Below are 22,530 nucleotides of genomic sequence, written 5' to 3'. Positions count from 1 at the left end.
CTCAGAATGTTCCTTAGAAGCTAGGATGCTTTGGACATGTTGTCAGGAGGAACCAGTCCCTGTAAAAGGACATCATGCTTAGTAAATTTGAGGGTCAGTGACAAAGAGGAAGATTCCCAAGGGAATAGATTGATACAATGACTTTGGCAGTGGACTTAAACACAGCAGTTGTGAGGATGGTGCAGGGCCATACAGTGTTTGTGCCTAGGGCTGATATGAGTTGGAGTTGACTCGACGGCACGTAACAACAGCAACAACAATCCTTCCCCGAAGAATTCTGCACACTTTCATATATACCACATCAAAACAGTGGTTTTGGCATCCTTGAGGGAATCAAATTGTATTACCATGAAGAAGAGTTCTTTGAGTTTGGGGAACAAAAGGAATTCTGGTGGGACAGACTTGATGGGCTAAGGTTTTCCAATGGAATTGTGTGGATCATGACAAGCTATGGACAATATTGCAAAGTATGAGTAATCCGGAACACTTAATTGTGCTCTTGAAGAATCTGTACCTGGACCAAGAGGCAGTTGTTTGAACAGAACATGGGGACACTGAATGTTTTAAAATTAAGAAAGGTGTGCAACAAGGCTGTAATCTTCCACCATACTTATTCAACCTGTATGCTGAGCAAATAATCTGAGAATCTGGGTTCTGTGAAGAAAAACATGGCATCAGAATTGGAGGAAGACTCATTAACAACCTGCAATATGCACATGGTACAACCTTGCTTGCTGAAAGTGAAGAGGACTTAAAACTTTTACTGATGAAGATCAAGGAGCACAGCCTTCGGTATGGATTACATCTCAATGTAAAGAAAACAAAAATGCTCACCACTGGACCAATAAACAGCATTCTTATCGATGGAGAAAAGATTAAAGTTGTCAAGGACTTCTTTCTTCTTGGATCAACTATCAACACTCATGGAAGCAACAGTCAAGAAATCAAACAATGTATTGCATTAGGCAAATCTGCAGCACAAGACCTTTTTAAAGTGTTGAAGAGCAAAGATGTCAGCTTGAGGACTAAGGTGTGTTTGACCCAAGCCATGGTATTCTCAATAACGTCATATGCATGAGAAAGCTGGACAGTAAATAAGGAAGACCATAGAAGAATTGATGCATTTGAGTTATGGTATTGAAGAAGAATATTGAAAGTGACATGCACTGTCAAAAGTACCAACAGATATATGTTGAGAGAAGTGCAGCCAGAGTGCTCCTTGGAGGCCAAGATGGCCAAACTTCGTCTCTCATACTTTGGACATATTGTCAGGAGGGACCAGTAACTGCAGATGGATATCATGTTTGGTAAGGTGGAGGGTCAGAGAAAAAGAGGAAGACCCCCAATGATATGGATTATCCAAGTAGCAACATCGATGGGCTCAAGCGTGGCAACAATAGTGAGGTTGGCTCAGGATTGGGCAGTGTTTTGTTCTGCTGTGCATAAGGTCACTATGAGTCAGCTTCGACTCCATGGCACCTAACAACAACAATAGATCAAAGACTCCAGCCTTCCATATGAATTGCCACTCAACGTAAAGAAAACAAAAATTCTTACACCTAAATGAACAAATAACTTCATGATAAATAGAGAAAAAATTTGAAGTTGTCAGATACTTCATTTTGCTTGATTCTACTATCAATATTCATGCAAGCAGCAGGTAAGAAATAAAATGACGTATAGCGTTGGGTGCATCTGCTGCTAAAGACTTCTTTAAAGTGTTACACAGCAAACATGTTAGTTTGAGAACTAAGTTGTGCCTTACTCAAGTCACGGTATTTTCAATAGCCTTCTATGCACATATGGAGTTCTGGTGTACTGCTGTAGGATAAGCACTGGACTGCTAATTGCAAGGTCAGTGATTCAAATCCACCAGTCATTCCTCAGAAACCCTAAACAGATGACTATCAGTCAGAACTGACTCAGCGGTATACAACAACAACATATGCATGTGAAAGTTGGACAAGGAATAAGAAAGACCATAGGAAAATTAATGCATTTGAGTTATGGTGATGGAGAAGAGTATTGAAAGCACCATGGGCTGCCAAAAGAACAAACAAATCTGTGTTAGAAGATGTTCAATCAGAATGCTCCTTAGAAACCAAAATGGTGAGACTTCGTTTCTTAAGTGTTCATGTTTTGCATTGCCAAATTACTGCAAACACATCATCTTCAGTTCCATACCTCCCTACTCTATTCTAAATTGTTAAGTGAGAACAATCTTTATAAAACAAATTCTTAGAATGGCTAATTTTTGAAAATATGGCATACAGTTACTTACAAAACTTCTCCAAATAATTCACTCTGGTTTATTTTTTTTTTAATGTTTTATTGTGAATTATGTGATAGTTTACATGGGAGAACATTAGCTGTACATTCACCCTATCATATATCATTATATTACCATGGTTACAATCCCCTCCATGCATCATCAACCAACCAAATGGTACACCCTGCAAGCCTGGCCCTTTGTCGTTAGCACACAGCCCCTCTCCCTCTCTGGGTCTAGAGTTCCCAGCAGCTCCATCTCTCCACGTCATTGTCTCTGCCTCCATCTCTGGTGTCACTGTTTCTCTGGGTAGGGTCCTGCACTACACTCTTCTCCTGTGATGGTCCCAATGACCTCCGCTCCTGGACTGCAAAGCCAACCACTCCCCTCCTTTTGCTACAAAATGTCTACCTTTACATACTCTGTTTTATTTTTGTTCCTTTTTTTTATTATTATTATTATTAGGCTATTATACAAGAATGTTTTCTTTGTGATAGACAATTCATTGTCCATGCAATTGTGCGTTTTATTACATGTGTGCTCTATTTTAACTCAAAAATTTAAAAATATATATAAACATTAAATAATGCTATCCACTGTGGCATTCCCTTATTCCTTGTGCTTACTAGAATATAATTAAATTAAAACTTCAAAATGACATTTTCCCACCTCTTTTGCTTCACTCTTCCATTACATTGTACCATGACATATCTGAGTCCAAGCATATCTTATGCCCTTGAATTTAATGTGGTCTAGATGTTCCATTTCCTCTGCCTGGAGCCTTCTTCTGTCTTTAACTTTCCCCCAGTATTTGTCTTTCATTTCTATTTACATGTTATTTCCTCAGGGTGATCCTTCTTAATATTTTGTACTGGGTTAGATTAATTGCTACGTAGTCATATAGCACCCTTCCCTGTAGCCTTTTATTTCCTGATTTTCCTATTAGCACATAAACCTCATGAAGGCAAGATCCATGATCCTAATACCTGACACACTGCTTTTGATTTTTGCTTTAATCCTGTTCATTGTAGTCCCCGTTATACAAAGTATAAACGATGGACAGGGGAGAGCATAAAGATGAACAATACAGGGATGCAACATTGGAAAGACTGAATGCTAAATAAGTCAGCTTTCATTCCTACTTTTATAGCATTGAGAAAGGAAATAGAAAGGATTAAGTTTTGTAACCTGGAATTTGTGACTGACATACAGGTTTTACAATGTTAGTCTCCAAGCCTACCTACCCTCTTGTTCTTATCAATAATCAGTTCTTCATAAGACCAATTGAAAAACCTTATAGACGCATCAGTCAGAGCACACCACTCCTATGCATAAAACCTTTTTCTCTCAAATAGGATAATATTCAAGTACTCACCAGCTTCTTTATAACCTGTTCACTGTATTCCTTTCTGCTCTTGCTGTCCCCAGTCTCTCCCTCATTCATTGTGCTCTGGACTCCAGGTACATTTATCTTTAGGTTCCTGTAACAGCTAAAGTCATTGTTATATTTTCTCTCCAACTAAAGTGTTACTTCCTTCTCATGATTTATGCCTTAATTTCCATAACACTATCTCAGAGAATTCATCCACTGAAACATTATTTCTGCCCATTGATACTCTTTACCATTTTTTACCGTATTTCTTCTTCAGAAAATTAACAGCATCAGAAACAAAATAATTTGCTTATTTGTTTACATGAATAATGTTTATCTGTCCATTTAAGGATAGAAACCTATCTGATTACAATTGAAATTATCCTCAGGATCCAGAATAATACCTAGCACACAGTGGTTGTTGTTGTTGTTGTTAGATGCTGGTGGGTCAGTTCTGACCTATAGTGAACCTATACACAATAGAATGAAACAACACTCAGTTCTGCACCTTTCCCACAATTGCTGCTATGCTTGAGCCTAGCATTGCTGCTGACATTGTGCCAATTCATCACGTTGATGGTCTTCTTCTTTTTCATTGACTCTCCACTTTACCAAATATGATGGCCTTCCCAAGGACTGGACCCTCCTGATAATATGTCTGAAGTATGAGAGATGAAGTCTGGTCATCTTGGCTTCTAAGGAACATTCTGATTGTACTTCTAAGACAGATGTGTTTTTATGGCAATGCATGCTACTTTTAATATTCTTAGCCAACACCATAACTCAAATTGAGTACTTGCACATAGTAGATACTCAGTAAATATGTTAACTGAATCATTCTAGACATGCAGCTGCCATCTAATAAAATGTTGGGAGTTTTAAGATTTCAAGAAAATTCACAAATGTTAAAGCAAGCATGTGTTTTTCTAAATGAATCTAGTGACCTCTGTTGGCACAATCAAGTACACGTTTTAATTTTTTTTCTAAATGCTTACTCACCTCTTTTCATTGAATGATGAGGTTGAAGGATGAGGTTACATAGCTGCTAAGTGGTAGATTGGACTTTGACCTATGACTGTTTACCTCACAAACAAGCACTTGTCTACACTGGAAAGGAGCACAGATACCTGGCACATATTGTAAGGAACCTATCAGTCTTATGGCATAAAACTGACAGGCCACTCATCTGTCAATTTGTAGTATTGAGGTGGCTTGTGTGATGCCATGATGCTGAAAGCTATGCCACCAGTATTTTACATACCAGCAGGGTCACCCATGGTGGGCAGATTTCAGTGGAGCTTCCAGACTAAGACAGATAAAGCAGGAGAAGCAGACTAATTCTGAATATTTAGCCACTGAAACCCTTATGAAAAGCAGTGAAACAGTGTGAGATATCATGCCGCAAAATGAAAACATTATGAATAACACCAGAATATTGTCAGATATAGTGCCAGAAACTAATCCCCTCAGGTTGAAAGGTACTCAAAATACAACTGGGGAAGAACTGCCTCCTCAAAGTAGAGGTGACCTTTATGATGTGAATGGAGTAAAGCTTCTATGACCTTCACTTGCTGACGGAGCACAACTAAAAACAAATAGCTATAAACAGTCATTAATAATAAGAACATGGAATGTACAAAGTATGAATGTAGGAGAATAGGAAGTTGTCAAAAGTGAAATGGAATGCATAAACATCAATATCCTAGGCATTGTGAACTGAAATGAACTAATATTGTCCATTTTGAATCTGATAATCATATGGTTTACTATGCCAGGAATGACGATTAAAAAGAAATTTTTTGAACAAAGTTAAGTATCTGTCATCAAAAAGAACATTACAAACTGTATAATCAAGTATAACACTGTATGTAATAGGAAAAAATCCCTACAACTGCAAGAAAGACCAGTTAATATCAGTTATTCAAATTTACACACTAATTGCTAAGACCAGTGATGATGAAATTGAAGAAGTCTACCAAGTTCTTCAGTCTGAAGTCGATCAAATGTGCAATCAAGATGTATTGATAACTACTGGTGATTGGAATGCAAAGGTTGGAAACAAAGAGAAAGGATCAATAGCTGGAAAATATGGCCTTGGTGATTGAAACAATGCTTGAGAGCACATACTGGAATTTTGCAAGACCAAGGACTTATTCATTGCAAATACATTTTTAAACATAAAAGACTGCTATACAAATGGACTTCACTAGATGGAATATACAGAAATCAAACTGACCACATCTGTGGAAGAGAAGGTGGGAAGCTCAATACCATCAGCCAAAACAAGGCCAGAGGCAGACTGTGGAATAGGTCATTAATTGTTCATATGCAAGTTTAAGCTGAAGCTGAAGAAAACTAAAACAAGTCCAAGAAAGCCAACAAATATGACCTTAAACATATGCCACCTGAATTTAGGGATCATCTCAAGAACAGATTTAATGCATTAGACACTCGTGACTAAAAACAAGAAGAGTTGTGGGGTGACATCATAGAGGAAGAATATCATAGAATATCATAGAGGAAGAAAGTAAAGAGTCATTAAGAAGACAAGAAAGATTGAAAAATCAAAATGGATGCCAGAAGGAACTCTGAAACTTGCTCTCCAGCATAGAGATGCTAAAGCAGATGGAAGAAATGAAGTAAAAGAGCTGAACAGAAAAATTTAAAGGGCAGCTCCAGAAAACAAAGTCGAGAAATACAATGAAATGGAGTTTTACTAAGTAGTCAAAAGACTTGGAGTTAGAAAACCAAAAGGAAAGAACACGCTCAGTATTTCTGTAGACAGGGAATTGCCAGGGATCCAAGCCGGACTAGATTGAGACTAGCACATGAAATGAGGGATGTCATTACTGACATCAAATGAATCTTGGCTGGCAACAGAGAACACCAGCAAGATGTTTACCTGTACTTCATTGAGTATGCAAAATATTTCAGCTGGGTGGATCAAGACAAACTATGGACAGCATTGCGGAGAATGAGTATTCTGGAACATTTAATTGTGCTTATGAGGAAACTGTACAAAAATCAAGAGGCAGCCATTCCAACAGACCAATGTGACACTGCATGTTTGAAAATCAAGAAAGGTGTGCACTAGAATTGTATTCTTTCATCATAGTTATTTAATCTGTAGGTTGTTACTAACTGCTGTCGAGTTGGTTCTAACTCATAGCAACCCTGTATAGGGTTTCTGAGGAGTGACTGGTGAGTTTGAACCACCAACCTTATAGTTCAAACTGACCTTATGGACTAGTGCATTTTTCCACGTGCCACACCAGGACTCTGAGAAGCTGGAGTACATGAAAAAAAAATGTGGCATCAGGAATGGAGGAAGAATCATTAACAACCAGAGATACGTAGATGTTACCAACTTGTCTGCTAAAACTGAAGAGGCAATTGAACATACCATGGCTTGGATCAGGCACATCTCAGGATCAACTGGTATCTTTGCTGTTGAACACCTTAAAGAGGCCTTTTGCTGAAGATTTGCCTGATGCAACATGTCTGATGTTTGATTTCTTGACTGCTGCTTCCATGAGTGTTAATAGTGAATCAAAGATGACAGTCTTGATGATGAAAAATTATAGCTTGTAGAATGAGTTACACCTCAATGTAAAGAAAACAAAAATCCTCACAACTGGACAAATACATAACATCATGATAAATGGAGAAAAGATGCAAGTTGTCAAAAACTTTGGTGAAATATTTAATGACTTTTCTAGCCATGGTCTTTGCAAATTCCCACCAAATGACCTTTTCCTGATTGGTAAGACAAGAGAAAGGAGCCTTGACTGCATAGTGGGTCACATGTTGGGCTGCTAACCACAAGGTCAGCAGTTAGAATCTACCAGTCGGTGGGAGAAAGAGGAGGCTTTCTGCTCCTGTACGGATTTACAGCCTTGGAAATCCTATAATGTTGTTGTCCTGACTCATAATGGCCTAGTATAGGGTTTCTAAGGAACCACTGGTGGGTTTAAACCATTGAGCTATTGTTAGCAGTGCTTATCCTACAGTGCAACACCAGGACTCCAAATACAGGGTTGCTAGGAGTTGGAATAGATTCAATGGCACACAACCACCACCAGGATAAGAGAAGGTGGGGGAAGATGTTGATGGATTATATGATTCAGTTGTGATTGTTCATAGGACTAATACTGATTGTGAAAATTTGTAACTCTATCATGGGTACAAAATGAGCCATCTCAGAAGCAGGGATTTCACTACCATCAAGAAAGAGCCAGGAGTGGAGTGTGTCCTTTGAGCCCAGAGGTCCCTATACATTTAACTTCCTTTACTCAGGGACAGAAAGCATGACACTAAAGGAGTAGCAGAGGAACAGCGTCAGCAGAATGAAGAACCAGAACACAAGACAGAGCAGTGGGCTTCCCAGCTCATGGAGCAAGTAAAGTTCAGTAACTTTGAGCAAGAGACTTGTTTGCAGGGAGGTGTCTCAATGCACTTAATGGGAAAGCTAGATTTGCTGATCCACAGAGCTAGAGCAAAATGTCTTCTGGGTGAGGTTATGGTGGAATCCTATGGGCATTTATCAGGAGCCCTAAAAGAGCTTTGTAACATTGGCCAGGCAGAGAGAGGCCAGTCTGTGGCCACAGCTGAAAAGAGGTTGTTCAAACCAACAACCATGCTCTTAGCATTTCTGAGCCCAAATCGTAGCCTGTGAACTTCCCTAATAAACCCCAAAACAGTGAGTAGTATGCTGTCTGAGTTCTGTGGGGCCACTGCAGTAAACAGAGGCCTGGTGTGATGAGGAAGGATAAGCACTCAACTGCAACGTTGGTCAAATCCATCCCCTTGGACCCCCTATACAAGGTCGCTATGAGTCAGAATCAACCCAAAGACACTTAACAACAACAACAACAACAAATTACAATGAATTATTGAACCCAGTAGAGCAGTAGAGAGTGCTGTGAGAAGATTGTTGATATAATTTTTTTTGTCAATGATGAAAATGAATTCCTACTATTCCATTAAAATTACAGACTGATGATCTTTCATCAGTTAAGAGTACATGTATTCTGTGCTATACTTAACATCACACTGGGTTTAATAGTTTTTCATAGGTAAACTTTTTTAAAAGCAATTAACAAAGGAATGATCAAGTTCTATGCCTGTTATCAAAATTCAATGTGTAAATGTGCATAAAAAGAAACAGAATTTTCTAAAAAAGAAGAAAAGAAGCTTTGAAACTAAGAATTAAAAGAAAGGACACAGGAAATTCAAAACTCTGAAAGATGCCTCAATCAATTCTACATGTAATCTAAAATTGTCTGCAAACTCTATGAAGGGAATTGCTAATATTGGATCACTCTGAAAATGATGAAATAAGCATGACTATGTGAGTCTAGTAGTTTGGCCAAAAGGACAAGGGCAAAAAGGCTGAACTTTCACGCTTGGCCTATGCAGTTTCCACCAATCAAAGAGGTGCTTGTCTAAGCATTGAACAGGAGAATATTTTATATGATTACTCTGGGTAGTTTGAGTGGACAGGTGACTAGGAACACTGTCTTCGCTAGATCTGCCTAGGAAGACACCAGAGAATCTGGGAATCCCTCTTACAAGTAGCAGTTCTCAGGGAAACACATGAAATTTCACCCTGCTGATCATTCCTACAAAAGAAGCTACCAAAGTCTGTTCTCTACCAGCTCTCTGAACCTCTTCATATCTGTTTGCATCTCTGCTGGAACTACAGTTCGTTGAAATAGGAAATCCAAGCAGTTCAGAAGACTGGAAGAAGAATGCTCCGGGGCCGATCCCTGTCTGTGACGTCCCTCAGTGGGCTTCCTCAGTGGGAAGTTGAAGAACTTCCTGTGGAGGATTTACTGCTCTTTGAAGTTGCTTGGGAAGTGACCAATAAAGGTTTGTAATGTTTCTAAAGGTGCTCTTTACCAGATTGCTGAAGAATAGAGTTTAAAACTTCACAGACGATTCTCAAGTGATTATAAACTGCCAGTGAGTGGGGAAAATATTCAAACTTTTGCTTGAATGTACATTTAGACTATATTTGACCTTGTCTATATCTGCAGTCAATGAAGACTTAGGCATAGGTATATGTTGAACAGAGAGAAAATTGAAGGTAACAGTTATAGCCAGGGAATGGGAATTTACAATACCATTTTGAATCCATGTTATGATGAAACAGGAATAAAAAGTAAATGTTTGCCTTCAGTTTTATTATTTTTCTCAGCAAAAAGTATAACCAAGTACTTTATTTTTAAAAAGAACAGTATGAGATGAAGACCAACTGGAAAGTTAGCTCCATATGCTATTAGTGATTATATGAAATATTTGGTGACTTTTTTTTAATTTCAAGATGAACTTGAAATTAGTTGTAACTCAGAAGCTGTTCAGACTACATAGTATTTGCTCCTGGTAAGAATCAAAGTAATTTTTCTCTTTAATAGTATGCATACACCCCCAAGCCAAAAACCAAATCCATTGCCACTGAGTTGAAATCTGACTCAAAGCCACGCTACAGGGCAGAATGGACTGTCCACCGGGTGTCCAAGGCTGTAAATGTTTACTGAAGCAGGCTGCCATAACTTTCTCCCTCAGCATGTCTGGTGGGTTCAGACTTCTGACCTTTCAGTTAGCAGCCAAGTGCTAACCCATTGTACCACCAAGACTCCTATGCTTACAAAAGAATTATGAACTAAGAAAGGAAATCATATTGTTAAAATAGTTTCCTAATAAGATGCAACCTGATTTGGGCAGTTTTTGTACTTATCCCCAACAATACAATAATAAGTCAAAACATATTGCTAGTAGGATTCTAGTCCATACATGCATGTGTTTATCACAAACAAAATGTGTTTAAACTTGCCTCTGCAATCAGTGGATTGTTGCAGACAAGTTCTCTTAGTAACACATTTGTCTTAGTGTCATTGTTGTTGTTGTTGTTAAGTACCATGGAGCTGGTTCCAACTCATAGCGACCCTGCACAGGGTTTCCGAGGCTGTAAATCTTTACGTGAGCAGAACGCCTCATCTTTCTCCCACAGAGCCACTGGTAGTTTCAATGAGGATGTCTTAAAAAAAAAAATACTAAAGGTCCAGTCAAAGCACTGGCTTCTGAGGGGATCTCTGGGTCAGTTAAACTCAATTCAGAAGGTTTTAGAGACTGCTTTGGGAGACCCAAAGGGGTAAACTTAATACATTTTCCTGAAGGACACAGGCTGATCACAAAGACTTCTTATGAACTTTTAAGAAAATTGAAAGCTGCAGTGCTGAGTAAAAGGCCAGGAAAGTTGCACTGAAGTTTTTTGTTGTTTTTTTCCATCACAACAATGCACCTGTTCACTCTTTGAGGGTACCAAAGGCTGTCCTATGAAAAGTTCATTGATAAACCTTACCCCATCTGCCCTACAGTCTTGATCTTGTCCCTTCAGACTTTATTTTTTGTTTCCAAAATGCAAATAACATTTCAAAGGAACACAGTTTGAGACACTTGAGGATGCCTAAACTGCTGTTTTGACTTGGTGTGAGTTAAAGAGCACGAAATTCTTTAGGGAAATGATTAGAGAGATGGAACTACTGCCTTCAGAAGTGTCTAGACCTAGGTGGGCTAGACAACAACAGCTTCACATTTTGATATTTTTCTTTAATAAAGATTTCTATGATTTTGTAGCAATACCTTTTGATTTACCCTTGTATGTTATCTCTATTGCTTATTTTTCAAATTTACTTTAAGCTTTCACTTCCCTGCAGTGCATAGCAGTAATAAGAAGTCTCTTAAACATGAAAGATCCAGCTTTTCCATGTTGTTGTTGTCATTAAGTGCCGTTGAGTTGGTTCTGACTCAAAGCGACCCTGTGTAGGGTTTCCGAGGAGCAGCTGGTGGGTTTGAATTGCCAACCTTGTGGTTCACAGTCCAATGTTGATCCTATAGCGCCACCCCAGCTCTTCTGTAAGAAACTTAAATTAGAAGAAATAAATGGCCAAATAATTGGCAGAGTTGGTTTCCTCCCTTCCAAGTCTAGTTTTATTTTACTACAACATTAGAACTAAAACTGCGTTTGTCTAAGCAAATATCCAATAGATGAAGAGAACAAAACTTGCAAACAAGTCATGAAAAATCCTCCTGAATGTCAGTTTCTTCAAGAATTAGATGAATGTATAACCTCCTGAATGTCAGTTTCTTCAAGAATGAGATGAATGTAATATGCTCCATCATTTTGCTATGTTTTATGGCAAACAGGAAATATTCATATTCACTAAACAAAAGATTTCATAGAGAGGAAAAACGTCCATCCCTGCCAAAAATGTTGCCAATGAAAATGAAAAAATATGTCAAATGAAGTAGTCACAATTAAATTATTGGATGTTAATTCTTAGACTTCAAAATAATTTTTCCCAGTTGTTCATAAAGTTACTCTATCCTACTCAATAAAGACCCATCAGGTGACTATGAACTGCCTATTGGGAGAGTAGGGATAGAGTTAAAAATGTAGAATTGATTCCTAATCTCCCAGAATTGGTAAACTTGCAAGACAAACATTGTACATATAATATAGTCAAATGGATAAGAAGGAAACAGATGTTCTAAGACTATACAGTAAAAGTAGGGATTTCTAAACTTGGTTTGGGAAAAACTTCACTGAGGATGATACATACGAGCTGACACTTCACGGATGAATAGCTATTGGGTAAAATTCACAGAGGAGTTGATGAAGGAGTCACAGTGTTCCAAGTGAGGAAATTGAATATGCCAAGATATAGAGGTGAGAAAGATACTCTATACAAAAATATGAGTGAAAATTCGAGAGGTAAAAAAAAGAGAGGGTTACAAATGGAGATGAGAGAGGCAGCATGGACTTGATTGTGAAGATTATGGTCAGTTAATGGTCTTAAGGAGCTTTATCTTTAATATATGAGCAAAGTGATGACATTACATTTCTAAACAGTACAAAGTGCTAAGTGGTCAGATTTGTGTGTTTTTTTTTAAATACTGCTATGATTCAAGGGAAAGCAGTGGATCAACTAGATGGTAGTTATAAAAGATGGAGCGTTCTGCCTAAATATTAACAACAAAGAATGTGTCTAACTTCTTTGCATAGGTCATGCTACAGCTGTTTCTTGGCAGTGGGAGGGGGCCCTTCTGGGAGATGAGGAAATCAAAATAAGAAATTAGGTTATGACTATGGCTAGATCTATTGCATGGTCAAGTCAGTGTTAGGGGTAGTGGTTGAACTAGGGTTAGAAAAAAGGCTTAGTTTAGTTTTAGAGATAAAGTTATTAAGTGCCATGGAGTTGGTTCCAACCCACAGCAGCCATTCATGTATAGGGTTTCTGAGAAACAGCTGGTGGATTTGGATCACTCACTTTGTGGCTAGCAGTCCAGCGCTTATCCTACGTGCCACACCAGTTAGGTTTATTTATTTTATTATTTTTTTCTTGAAATCTACTTGATTTCCATTCCATATGGAAGTTCTGTAACTACATTATCCCCTTCTTTTATTTAGTTTATATATTTATCTTAATGTTTTGTTGTTATTGTTGTTGCATACTGATAGCTGTAGTTCCCATTTTCAGTCTTCTTGGATTGTTTTGTTTTTAATGCTACCATATCTGAGTTGAGTTCTGGGTGATAATGTGATGTATGTTATCCTCAGATTGTTGTCTGCTGTTCTCTATCCAAAGAACTCCCTTTAGTCTTGTTGTTGTTGTTGTTGTTTTTTAACTTTGGTCTGGTTTTAACAAATTGTTTTAATTTCCATTTATCTGTAAATTTTTTAAATTTCACCGTCATATTTGATTAACTATTTTGCTGGGTATGATTCTTGGTTGGCAATTTTTTTCTTTCAAATTTTATATATACAACACCATTTCCTCTTGTCTGCATTGTTTTTGCTGAGAAATTAGAGATTAATCTTATTAGTTCTCCTTTGCAGGTAACTTTTCATTTTTCTTGAACTGCTTTCAGAATTCCTGTCTTTGATTTTTAAATTTTTTTTTTTTTTTATCAAATGTTTTTATTTTGCATTGAGTGAAAGTTTACAGGGCACATCATCAGCTTCACATTCAACCATTCATATAGCTTGTTTCATTACATTGATTATTATCCCCGCCATATGTCATCAGTTTACAGTTTCTCTCTATCCTCTTTAGCTTTTTTTTTTTTTGGATGGGGGGCGGGACTTGGCTTTTTGGAATTTACAGTCTCGGCTTTTAGGGAAGGTTTTTACATTTGTCTGTGGATATCCAGGGCTCATGTATGAGATTACTAACAAGCATTATTGAATAATCAGATGAGGGACAGTTTGCTATGTCTACTAGGTGGCTAGAGTCTGATCCTCAGAGCCTATGGTTTGGACGGTCAACAACGCTTGGGCCCACAGGGGCTTGGCCTCCTGACTGGGTCTGTACTGTCTGCATCTGAGTCCTCCTTATTTATTGATTGTTTAAGGGACGCTGCCTGTCTTAGGTGGTCAGTGCGAATTCCTCAGTCTTACCAGTCATTGAGACTCATTGCAGCATGGCAATGTCTCTGTCTTAAGTAGCCGAGGTTCCACGTGATCCTTACCCGTCTCTGGCCACACGTCCAGCATAAACAGCCGCCATCCGAGGAAGGCAGGGAGGGAGGAGATCAGCTGGGGACCCCATGCGCCAGACGTTGCCGGCCCACCACCTGCTCTAAGGTGACCAAGCAGGATCACTATGCTGAGGTTCAATCAAGTTCTTAGGGGATCTTACTCTCTAGCATGGGTAGCAAATGAGTAGCCACTCAGTGTTCACTTTGAGAATTACTTATATCATAAATTTGAGCATGTAGCTGATGAATATCCCCAGTGATTTTTAAAATTTTGATTATAATATGTTTGGTGATTTTCTTTTGGGGTCTATCCTGTTTTTCTTTCAACAAATTTCTGGATTTATTATTATTATTATATTATTATTCTCTTCCTGCTCTGGAATTCCAATGATACATAAGCTACATAAGCTGTTCTTGATTGTTGCTCAGTGTTGTTAAGTTGGTTCCGACTCTTAGTGACCCAGTATAGGATTTCCAAGCATCACTTGGTAGATTTGAACCTTGCAGTTAGAAGTCCAGTGCTTATCCTACAGAGCCACACCAGGCCCTTGATTGTTCCACATATATCTTAGGCTTTCTTAGGATTTTTTGGTTCTTTTTCTGATTGTTTTTCTAGCAGTTGGGTATTAAGAGGTTTGTCTTCAAGCTCATAAATTTGGCCTTCCATTGATTCAATTCTACTTCTTTGCCTTTTCAATGAATTGCTTCTTGCTGAAGCCTTAGTATTAATCTTCCGGCTTTCTAATCATTGTTTTTGTGTTTTTTCCAATTTTTCATTTATTTTGTCAATTTTTTCTTATGGTGTTTTCCTGAATTCTTCTAAAGATTTCCTTAATTTTACCTGGACTTCTTTTGACCATTCTCTCAATCCATTGAAGGTACCTAAATATCATTCTTTTAAATTCCTTATCAAGTAGTTCTGATACCAACCACTACTGGTATTGTATTTCCTGACTCTGCATTTTGGTCACTTGTTTGAGGCAGTCTGTCTTGTTTATTTGCGTAAGCTGAAATTGTCTGTTTTCTCTGAAACACTTGTGTTTGCATTTAATTGATGATTATGTGTTGCTATGCTTTCAGTCATTCACCATTTGATGGATGTGATAGACACTAGTGGTGTGAACTCAGGTCTCTGTTCACTGTTTGTAAAGCACAGTTCAGGGTGAGTTTATGCAGGGCAGTGAGATGCCCATCATCAGACCCCAAGAAGAGTAGTGGCTACACAGGAGGGGGTGCCAATGGTCAATGAGCTTTTGAGGGCTGAGACTGGCCACACCCATGGCTACCAGAAGGGCATGGGGAACAAGAGAGAACCACATCTTGTACCTCTAGGTCACTGTATCAATAGTCATCCACAAAAGCTCAAGATGGCCCATGCAGATCCCATTTTGTTGTTTTTTGCTGCTTCTGTTCAGCATCATCTTCCAATCAGCACTCTATCCACCTCTCTGCCTTAGTCTCTGAAGCTCAGGTTTCCAGGATCACCATTTCACCTGGTTCTCATGTTCATGTTGCAGAGGGTCTATTCAATATGTCTGCCTACTCCGCCATCTTGCCTGGAAGTCTCTACAATTGTTTCTTACGCAGACTTCCCCACAACATTGTATGGAATTTACTTATTATTATAATGAGTATATTTAGGATCATCAAAAATAGTTTAATGAATGTAAACTATCACATAATTAACAAGAAAACATTTTAAAAGTTTAATGAATATTATACCAAATTATGAATGATAATTTAATAGACTTAAAGACTTCTGAAATGTCATCCCTAAATAGATGTTTCTCCTTCAATTGTACTAAAAGCTATTTGGTTTAACCCTAAACCAGCATACTACCAGTCCTCAAACTTGACACCTTATCTCAGAGCCATGTTACAAAGGGATATAGAAGAACTCAATGTTTAGAATTGCAAATGCACTACTTAGGTAGAAGTGTGAAAAGTGTGCTCTTGGTATTGTTCATGGAAGCTAGTACTTAGAGTCAATATTTAAATAGCTATTTCCTCTAACTACTGCTTTGCAAATGGTTTCTCTAGAGCAGAATAAAAACTATTCTACCCTTCTCAAGGTCTAAAGGGACTCCTGGTGTGGCACTATGGGTTAATGCACTGGACCGCAAATTCAGTTTGAGCAGGGAGGTTGGCGCTTTAAGCTCACTAGCTGCTTCTTATAAACTCTATACAGCATCACTATGGGTTGGAACAGACTCAACGGCACTTAACAACAAAAACAAGGCCTAATGATGTTTATCTTTCTGTGATAATATTCATTTTCTTCCTCCTTCCTTTCCACTAACTACTGCCAAATAACCATCAATGTGCTGTCCTGTATACTGACTGAAGAGTATGCTATCTATAGCATGTGGGATCTGGAGTAAGGCTGCCTGGGTGGGAGCCACAGCCCCATCCCTAAATGTATGATGTGAGACAACACATAACTGCTCTGTGCTTCACCTTCCCCATCAATAATATAAAGACAATATCTGCCTTGAATGATGCTGTAAAAATTCAATGAAATGTCAATTGTAAATAATTTAATACATTGTTGTTGTTGTCAAGTGCCATCAAGTCAAATCTGACACATAGCAACCCTGTATAGGGTTTCCAAGGAGCAGCTGGTGAGCCTGAACCACCGACCTTGCAGTTCAAACAGCTTTGCAGTCTGGCGCATTAACCCACAGCACCACACCAGTTCCTAACATTAATAACATGGTAGGGATTAGCTTATTATTTCTTCAAAAAATGTATTATTAGAAGGAGAGAGTTGGTTCAGGCGTTTTCAAAGCAGTTTCACTTTGAGTAATTATGTGATTAAAAAAATATATATGTTAAGAACAAATATGGAATGAAAGATATTAATATGGTTACTTCAGTCCATTTGTGACCACGTTGTTGTTAGGTGCCATCAGGTCAATTCCAACTCATATCGACCCCATGTGAAAGAGTAGAAGCTGCCCCACAGGATTTTCTTGGCTATCATCTTTATGAGCGTATATTGCCAGGTATTTCTGTCTTGGAGACCTTAGATGTACTCAAACTGCCCATCTTTGATTAGCAGCCAACCCTTAAGTGAATCATAGACACGGTAATTGGATGCTAAGGTTTCTTTGCCTAGTGTGGATTTGTAGCAGCCTTCCAAGCCACACCACATGAAGCACAGAAGTTATGTAAAAACTACTCTTGCTGTGCACACAGCTTTGGGAAATCACTTCTTTTTCATCCAGATTGCCATACCTGAACCCTTTCTGTATAAAATGTTTGGAGCTGCCATTGAGGGTGGAATCAGATTTGTGGTGTGAGTTTGATCTTACTCTCAGTGGAAATATTACCTTCAACTGCCAGAGACTGCAGCTGCTTTCATTTGAACTGCAAGCCCAGTAAAGTGCTGGACACACAAACATTCATTTACCATTGTCCCCTGTAGCACTTCTTTCCCACCAGATGTGCTGCCTCAGCGAGTGAGTTTTTTACTGTAGAATGAATACTCCTGCTTTTGCCACTGTGTCTTGGAAGCAGAGGATTAGATTAGCAAATTTGCATGCTGAAGTAGTCCTGTGACTTCCAAATTATTTAACTTTTGGGTGTTTAAAAATACTGATGACTCTCCTAGGTTTTTCTTCTTCTTCTTCTTAATACATGCAATGCATTATTTTGTCTGATGTCTGCCCTATGCACTTTGGAGCTCGAATTTTAAAAATATTAGCAGTGTTTCTACATGAAAACTCAAGGTTTTAATGACTTCATTGGCATTTTTCCATGATAGATCACCTTTTCTTTCTTATGAAAGGTCTGATACTTTGTCCTCCTGCTAAACATATCTCCTGTGTTGTTTCAGGAAAAATATAGATCAATAAAGAATAAAGTGCATGTTTGAAAATGACAGATAAGTTCAAATTCAGTGACCTACACTGTGCTGAGATAATAATTCAGTAAAAATATGTGCTGCTGAACCACGTATGTTTATACTCCAGATTTGAATCTGAGAATGACTTTAGGCCATTGTATTATATAAGGTCGGTGACAACGAACAACACCAACAACTCAGATGGGATTAGATTTAATCCACCATGACTTCAGTAACATAACAAAACCCTGTGTTCAAACAGGATCAGACTCACCAGTGACATCAGTAAGGCTGGTGTCACCCAATGTGGTAACTCAGAAAGTCATCTTTCCCATGGACCTCTTCCCATATCACACCATTGTTGTTGTTGTCAGTTGCTGTCAAGATGGTACTAACTCATAGCGACTCTATGCACAACGGAACAAAACACTGCCCAGTCCTGTGCCATCTCACAGTATTGTTATGCTTGAGCCCACTGCTGACACCACTGTGCCAATCCATTTTGTTGGGGGAGACTTCCTCTTTTTGCTAACCTTCTACTTTTCCAAGCATGATGTCCTTCTCCAGGGACTGATCCGTCCTGATAATATATCCTAAGTATGAGACAAAGTCTTGCTGTACTGGCTTCTAAGGAGCCTTCTAGCTATACTTCTTTCAACACAGATTTGTTTGTTTTTCCAGCAGTCCATGGTACTTTTAATATTCTTCTCCAACACCACAGCTCAAATGCATCAATTCTTCTAAGGTCTTCCTTACTCACTGTCCAACTTTCACATGAGGCTACTAAAAATACCAAGGCTTGGGTCAGGGTCACCTTAGTCCACAAACTGACATCTTTGCTCTTCAACACTTTAAAGAGATCTTGTGCAGCAGATTGGCTAATGCAATGCATTCTTTGATTTGTTGATTGCTGCTTCCATGAGTGTTAAAAGTGGCAAAATGAAGTGTTTGACAATTTAAATCTTTTCTCCATCTACCATGATGTTACTTATTGGCCCAGTGGTGTGTGTATCAGACAGAACTGAATCCTTATTAATATTTATCATCAATTTTAATAAAAGAATGCTGTTGCAGCTGTGTACCATCAAGTTGGTTCTGACTCATAGTGATCCTGTATAAAATTTCTGAGGCTGTAAATCTTTACAGGAGCAGAGACCTCCTGTTTCTCCTGTTGAGTAGTTGGTGATTCCAACTGCTGACCTTAAAGTTAGCAGCCCAACACATACCCATTGACGCCAGCAGGATTCCTTAATCATAGAATGCTGTTGTTGCTAAGTGGCATGAAGTGGTTCTGACTCACAGTGACCTTGCATAGGATTTCCAAGGTTTGACCCATTAAACTTGTGCTTAGCCTTCAGTACCAGTTGTTAATTGCTTTAATGTAATATTTCTTAGATTATATGACTATTAACAACAAAACTGTTTTGTAAAATCTTTCTACATTGAAGTGTAACATAGTAGTTACATTAATAGAAACTGAGGGTAAGCCTCTTTTAAAAAACATTTTCTTTTCCTTTAATTACTAATTCATTCTCAAAAAAGTTATTGATATAAGTTCACAAATAATAATCACCATAATATTGTAGCTAAATCACCAGAAAATTGGACAAAGCCAGTGACTATAAAACACCTCCAGGATTGAAAGCAACAGCCTGTGTTTGTATTGTGTGATGATGAAACCATGTGATTCCTCGTCATTGGTTTAAAATAATAGCTCTGACCAGAGCACTTTATAAGGTTCAAAAAGTCAATCAGAATAGAGTTTTATCCTTGTAGGCATATTGATACACGTAAGCTAGGGTTATGAAAGATGTTTTTGTTGTTAAAACCAACTACAGAACTATCTTTATAAAATAAATAAATTTCTACTGAAACAAGCGTCACCCAATCTGACAGTGTAAACATTTGTGGTCCACACCCCTCTGCACTCATCTAGTGATGTCACTGAGATTCACCGGTCTAGAGTTAGTACTCAGTATGCATTTTAGGGAACACAACTTAATCTGTAACACCATATGAAAATTTGGTTTGTGTCAGTGTATTTGACATCAGGATCAGGCCAAACATCTTCCTTCAAAATCTATGAACTTTTTCTGCTGTCCAAACTTATCTTACTTCTTGCCTTAGATGGGAAGCGACTGGAGAGATTTACTCATAATTTCAGAAGCTTCTGTTACTAAGAAATGCCTTAACTCTTTCTTGGACCACTGTAAATGGAGCATGTGTCATGAAGATGGCTATTTGTCCCAATGTTCATGCCATAAATTGAATGTAGCTTTAAGCCACGTACAGCTTTATCCTGCTCTTATCTTCAGATTTCCTTGAAATGTTTCTAAATCTTTGCTGCTACTAACTTGCTTCTCTATGACATGCAAATGATTTCAAATCATGTATTCATTAGACCAAATACCTATAATTTCTTATTGTGTCTTAAAAACATGCTCCATAGTATTCTTTTGTTGTAGTTGTTAAGTGTCATCGTGTCAGTTCCAACTCATAGTGACCCTGTAGAGTGTCTCCAAGGAGTGGATGGTGGTTTAAACTGCCGATCTTGTGGTTAGTAATCTAGTGCTTATCCTATAGTGCCACACCTGGACTCTAGTTCAGAAAGTTAAATAAGCCCTTGTGCTAGATAGTGCCTCAGTGTTGGCTTAAAAATGGAAACACATTGATTTCCTTTCATCACTTAAAATGAGTAGAATGAATTATTAACATGAATATTACATTTTTCTTTTTCATTTCTAACAGTTGGTGGCATCTATACTGTGATTCAGACAAAGGCCAGAACCACAGCCGATGAATGGGGAGACAATTACTTTTTAATTGGACCATATTTTGAACACAATATGAAGACTCAGGTGGAACAGTGTGAACCTGTAAATGAGGCTGTTAGAAGAGCAGTGGACATAATGAATCAGCATGGCTGCCAGGTAAAGGATACCCATAGACACTTCTCTGAACAACCTTTAGTAAAATATGATATGCAAAATAGAGTGCAATTTGTATAAACCGACAATAAGGCAGGCCAGTCACCTACTTAGGAAGAGAAGCTGCTTCCTGAGAAAGATGACAAATTAGGTTGTCAGTGGGTAACATTTGAGGCACCTTGTGAAAATCAAAGGGAATTAATCAGTAGGATAATGAGTTCGGAGCTCAGCTGGGGTAGAGATGTATTGGGATATATATCTAAACTGAAGTTGAAGTAAGTATGGAAAACATTATTCAGTGGGAGATTATAGACTAAGATCGGAAGTTTTGGACAAACCATGGGAAATGCCAACGTGTTAGAGTACTGATGCTAAAAGAAGCCTGAAACAACACACATAGAAGCAGAGGTGCTGATGCATAACCAAGGATGTTCAGCTTCCAATTCCGGAAGCTGTGACTATGTTGTTTTACTTCTCAAAAGGGACGTAGCAGATGTGATTAAACTAAGGACCATGAGTTAAGGAGATTATCCTGAGTTATACAATATATAAAGATTATCCTAGATTACACAATATACAAAGGAGGTAGTAGAATGGAGCTATAGCAATGGAAGCAAAAATTGCAGTGATGCATTTTGAAAATGGAGGAAGGGCCACAAGCTAAGGAGGATAGGTGGCCTATAGAAGCTGGAAAAGGCAAGGAAGCAGGGTCTTCCCTGGAGTCTACAGAGGAATTCTGACACCTGAATATTAGCCCATAAAATCCATTTCAAACTTCTGATCTCTAAATCTATAAGATAATAAACTTAGTTATTTTAAGCCACGAAGTTTGCACTAATTTATTATAGCCTTAGTAGGAAGAAGCCACTGCCATCAAGTTGATCCCAAATCTTAGTGACCTAATAGGACAGAGTAGAAGTGCTCCATAGGGTTTCCAGTGCTGAAAATCTTTACAGAAACAGATTGCCTCATCTTTCTCCTGAAATGCAGCTGGTGGGTTTGAACTGATGACCTTGAGGTTAGCAGCCCAACCCCATTGTGCCACCACTATGTTGTTGTTGTTAAGTGCCGTCAAGTCAGTTCCGACCCATAGCGACCCTGTACAGGGTTTCCGAGGGTGTAAATCTTTACGGGAGTAGAAAGCCTCATCTTTCTCCCGCGGAGCGGCTGGTAGTTTCGAACCGCTGACCTTAAGGCTCGCAGCCCGATTCGTAACCACTACGCTACCAGAGCTCCTGTGCCACCACTATACTTCTTTTTAATAAGAAGAATAATGTCAAATCATGGAATTGGAGAGTTTGAAGTCTGAAAGAGAGATTAAGTCAACAAAGAATTTTGGATTTGGCAATATTCTGGTCATTGGTGACCTCGTTAAGTACAGTTTCAGAGAAGACAGCTCAAACCCAAACCAAATCCACTGCATGGTTCTGACTGATAGCAACCCTACAGGACAGAGGTCATAGGGTTTCCAAGGCTATAAATTGACACAACCAGACTGCCATATCTTTCTCATGAGCAATGGCTGGTGGGTTCTAACTACCAACCTTTTGGTTAGCTGCCAAGTGAGTTCACC

The 22,530-nt window shown here is 38.5% G+C and overlaps 1 protein-coding gene across 1 annotated transcript in view; it reads left to right on the top strand.

Annotated features, from left to right (window-relative positions):
- The first annotated feature begins 9,153 nt into the window (after positions 1-9,153).
- Positions 9,154-22,530, top strand: part of GYS2 (glycogen synthase 2 (liver)) — a 60,005-nt gene continuing 46,628 nt past the window's right edge. Inside the window, exons 1-2 of the mRNA XM_006866933.1 lie at positions 9,154-9,512; positions 20,779-20,960. Coding sequence (XP_006866995.1) covers positions 9,392-9,512; positions 20,779-20,960 — 303 coding nt within the window. The 5' untranslated portion in view covers positions 9,154-9,391. The remainder of the gene's footprint in view (positions 9,513-20,778; positions 20,961-22,530) is intronic.

This window comes from Chrysochloris asiatica, unplaced genomic scaffold (genome assembly GCF_000296735.1).
Source record: "Chrysochloris asiatica unplaced genomic scaffold, ChrAsi1.0 scaffold00098, whole genome shotgun sequence".
NCBI classification, from domain to species: Eukaryota; Metazoa; Chordata; class Mammalia; order Afrosoricida; family Chrysochloridae; genus Chrysochloris; species Chrysochloris asiatica.
Note: the sequence above shows the minus strand (reverse complement) of the source record. Positions and strands in the feature narration are given on the sequence as shown.